The sequence below is a fragment of the Lipophrys pholis genome (assembly GCF_963383615.2).
Source record: "Lipophrys pholis genome assembly, chromosome: 4".
Lineage (NCBI taxonomy): Eukaryota > Metazoa > Chordata > Actinopteri > Blenniiformes > Blenniidae > Lipophrys > Lipophrys pholis.
In genome coordinates this window covers 3585071-3588409 of record NC_137637.1, presented here as the reverse complement: position 1 = coordinate 3588409, position 3339 = coordinate 3585071, and the positions used below count along the sequence as shown (strand labels likewise).

At 48.8% G+C, this 3339-nt stretch overlaps 1 protein-coding gene across 2 annotated transcripts in view; it reads right to left on the bottom strand.

Annotated features, from left to right (window-relative positions):
* lhfpl4a (LHFPL tetraspan subfamily member 4a) overlaps window positions 1–1342 on the bottom strand; it is a 13178-nt gene extending 11836 nt beyond the window's left edge. Inside the window, exon 1 of one of the 2 annotated variants that reach the window (XM_080461793.1) lies at window positions 392–1342. In XM_080461793.1, coding sequence (XP_080317919.1) covers window positions 392–797 — 406 coding nt within the window. In that variant the 5' untranslated portion in view covers window positions 798–1342. The remainder of the gene's footprint in view (window positions 1–391) is intronic. The other variant, XM_080461792.1, reaches the window with a different exon arrangement.
* Window positions 1343–3339: the final 1997 nt, after the last annotated feature.

Here is a 3339-nt window from a genome sequence, read left to right as displayed (position 1 = left end):
GACGGCATTCCTCTGACCCCCAGGTTTCTTCTGCTGCTCCCCTGAAGCAAACTGGAAGTGGAGTTCAAATTGTGCATAATGTAAACCAATCTGGCAGGCAAATTGGAGGCTGCGTTGTTTGATGCAACACTGCTGAAGGGATCAGATTATCATAATGTAATATTTAAACTCTCTGATCAGTGAATTCTGCCAGTGAAGTGAAAAACTCAGGCGGCATCACAATGCTGGAGCTCCTGGGAAAGACCCAGGCTCTGGCAACATTTAGAACGTGGGAGGTGACGGCGGCGTGAGGACAGATGACTAAGACGATGTTTACTCCGTTTGTTGAGACATGCAGACAAGCAAAGCCACACCGACCAAAATAACTTGAGTTTCCTCCCTCCATCCTTACCACAGAGCAGCTGCATCCAGGCACAGGTTTTGTAGACTGTGGCGGTGTTGCAGAAGAAGAAAAGAGTGAAGCAGCCGATGCAGCCGAGGATGAGCACCATGGACATCAGCACAAAGAAGGATGCTGCCTTGAAGGCTCTTGAAGGGATGGAGGCGAAGTCAGAGAAGGTTCCCTGGCACGAGAGTTCCCGGTTGGAGTTCCCATTACCCACACAGTAGTGAAATAAGCCGAAGTGCCCGGCTTGTGGTGTGTTGATGCTGTCGCCGATCCAGTAGGGCTGGATGAAGATGACCACAGTGATGATGGCCAGGCAGATGGTGAAAATGGCCCACAGGACTCCAATGGCCCTGGAGTTGCGCATGTAGTTGTCATGGTAGATTTTGGAGGCTTCTTGTGATGGCAGCATTTTTCCTCCCACCCCCAGCCGCCACACTCGCCCGGCACCGAGTCAGCCTGGCGCCTCCTCCTCTATCTGTGTAGGGACAGAGGATGAAGAGAAAGTTGTTTTCTAACAAAGAGACAGATTCTGTGTCTTCCTCTCCTGGACCAAACAGCAGATCCTCCCATGCAGTTTTTTTGTTTTTTTTCTTGGAGTAGTCTTGAATCCAGACGCTCCCCTCCCTCCTCCCTCCTCCTCCTCCTCTTCCTCCTCTGATCACTCAGTTCAGTGATGAAACGTGACTCCACTGCTGGGAAAAGCCTGCCTTCTCCTCCCTGCTGTCAGAGCGGAAAGAGCCGGATGATGGACGGCATGAGCCAGCATCACACGCAAAAGCATCTCCGTCAATGAACAGAGCTCCAGACGAGGAAGGTGGATGCTGCTGTGGTCTGTGACAGGCTCCAGACGAGGAGACAAAGGCTCAGAAAGATGTTAAAGCCCTGTGCACAGCGTGTGTGAATGAGTAAAATCAAATCCAGTCCTCCATCCACACTGCACACCGTGACTATCCTGAGTGTCTGGATACAGTGGTCTCTCTCTCTCTCGCTCTCTCTCTCTCTCTCTCTCTCTCTCTCTCTCTCTCTCTCTCTCTCTCTCTCTGCCACCCCCCACCCCTTTCTATCTCACTCTCTCGTATTTCATGCTGGATGTATGTTTAATTCAATTTTAAGAGGTTTAATTCATCACTTTAAGGGAACAAGGTAACATGGTTGTTGATTACTGGTTTTGTTGGAGGAGTCATGGCCGCCTCCGTCCATCAGACATGGGCTTTTAGGTGGTGGCTGACCCCCGGTACTCTGTGGAGCAGGTCGTCCTCACAGTGGGTGAACATGTGGGCCATGGTAACATCTTGTATGGCTCCCAAGACCAGAAAGGTTGCAGATAATGACAGAGATTATTTACAAAGGTCCAAGCAGAAGTATCCAAAAACACGATCTCGGAGCAAAGTCAGAGCTGTAAACAGAGAACACAAAACCAAAAGGGCACAGGTAACATGAGGGGAAACACAGAAGACGCAGGTTGTTGCAGAGGAACAATGAGAATCGAGCCCGGAAACATGAGGGAAAGAGGTTTAAGTGGACTGGGAAGAGGAGGACAGTTGAGACTTGTTAGACATTTATCAGACACATAGAAAGGGTAAGTGTGCAGAGACATGGACCAGACAGCTCAGTACATAATAAAACAGGAAGGAGCGACAACAAGTGAAAGACACAGAATTTACACAGACACAGAAGGGGACCTGGCAGTACCAAGTCTGTATCCCAGCTGGCCGCGGTACAGGCAGTGCCAGTCCCTGAAGTGCTGTTTGAATTCTGCTGGGGGAAAGACAGACGAGTCCGGCCGAATGGGTTCCTCGGTAGGCGTAGCGATAAGAACTGGCCCCTCCGAGACGACTGGTCTGGTCTGGTGACGCCAGGGCTCCACATAGTCCCAGGATCAGGCAGGTCAGGCGGCGACCCCAAGGGCCGGCTTGATGAGAGACCTCTTTTTCCTCTGATAGTGGAGTCTCCGGCTCCCCCTGGTGGCGATGTCAATAAGGTCAAGCAGTTGTTCCGGTAGAGCCAGGTTATCGATGACGTCATCTGAATTTAGCCACAGCTGTCTTACAGGGGGAGGACTGTGGTTGCTAAGATCCTGGCTGCCTCCATGCTCTGGCAAAATATTCTGTGGCCCAATGCAGGAATGTCTACATTGGTAACTTCCTTATAGGACAGGAAAAAAAATGTGCAAATGGCCATCACTGTACAACAGAAGCCAGGGTGAAATATTGAGAGGGCTGGTGGCTGTTCCACTCAGAGGTGTGTGTGTGTGTGTGTGTGTGTGTGTGTGTGTGTGTGTGTGTGTGTGTGTGTGTGTGTGTGTGGGAAGGGGGTGGGGGGGTGGGGGGGTTGAATGCGCTTAAAGGTGTGGGTGTGTGTGCTTGTATGTTTGTGTGTGTTGCAGTGGTTGTTATATTATTTCCATAACCATTTTCAATTCTTTTGTGGGCTTTATTCCCCAAATAAAAATCCTTTCCTTTTTCAAGAATGTTTCAAAGTTGTAAATATGACGATGAAACAATAAAGGATTGGTTAAAGGTTTCTCTCTGTCTCTGTCTCTGTCTGTCTCTGTCTTCCTCTATCTTTCTCTCTGTGACGAACCCTTACCAACCTACTCAGCAGTTCAGTGATAAAATAATCATTTCAATGTTACATTTTGTAAATATAAATGATAGTTATTATGTCCATGGCATTTCAATTTGTTTCATGATCTCAATGTAAAAGCAAAAATAGAAGAAATCTACAACACACACACACACACACACACACACACACACACACACACACACACACACACACACACACACACACACACACACACACACACACTCGATGCTTCCTCAGTCTAAGAATATGCCCCCTACGTCTACATCCATACCCCTTGATTCTACGGTTAAACGTCTATGTTTGAACGTCACCTCACGCTCCATCCTACGTCATTTAAAGGGGCAGATGCCTGCCTGTCACAT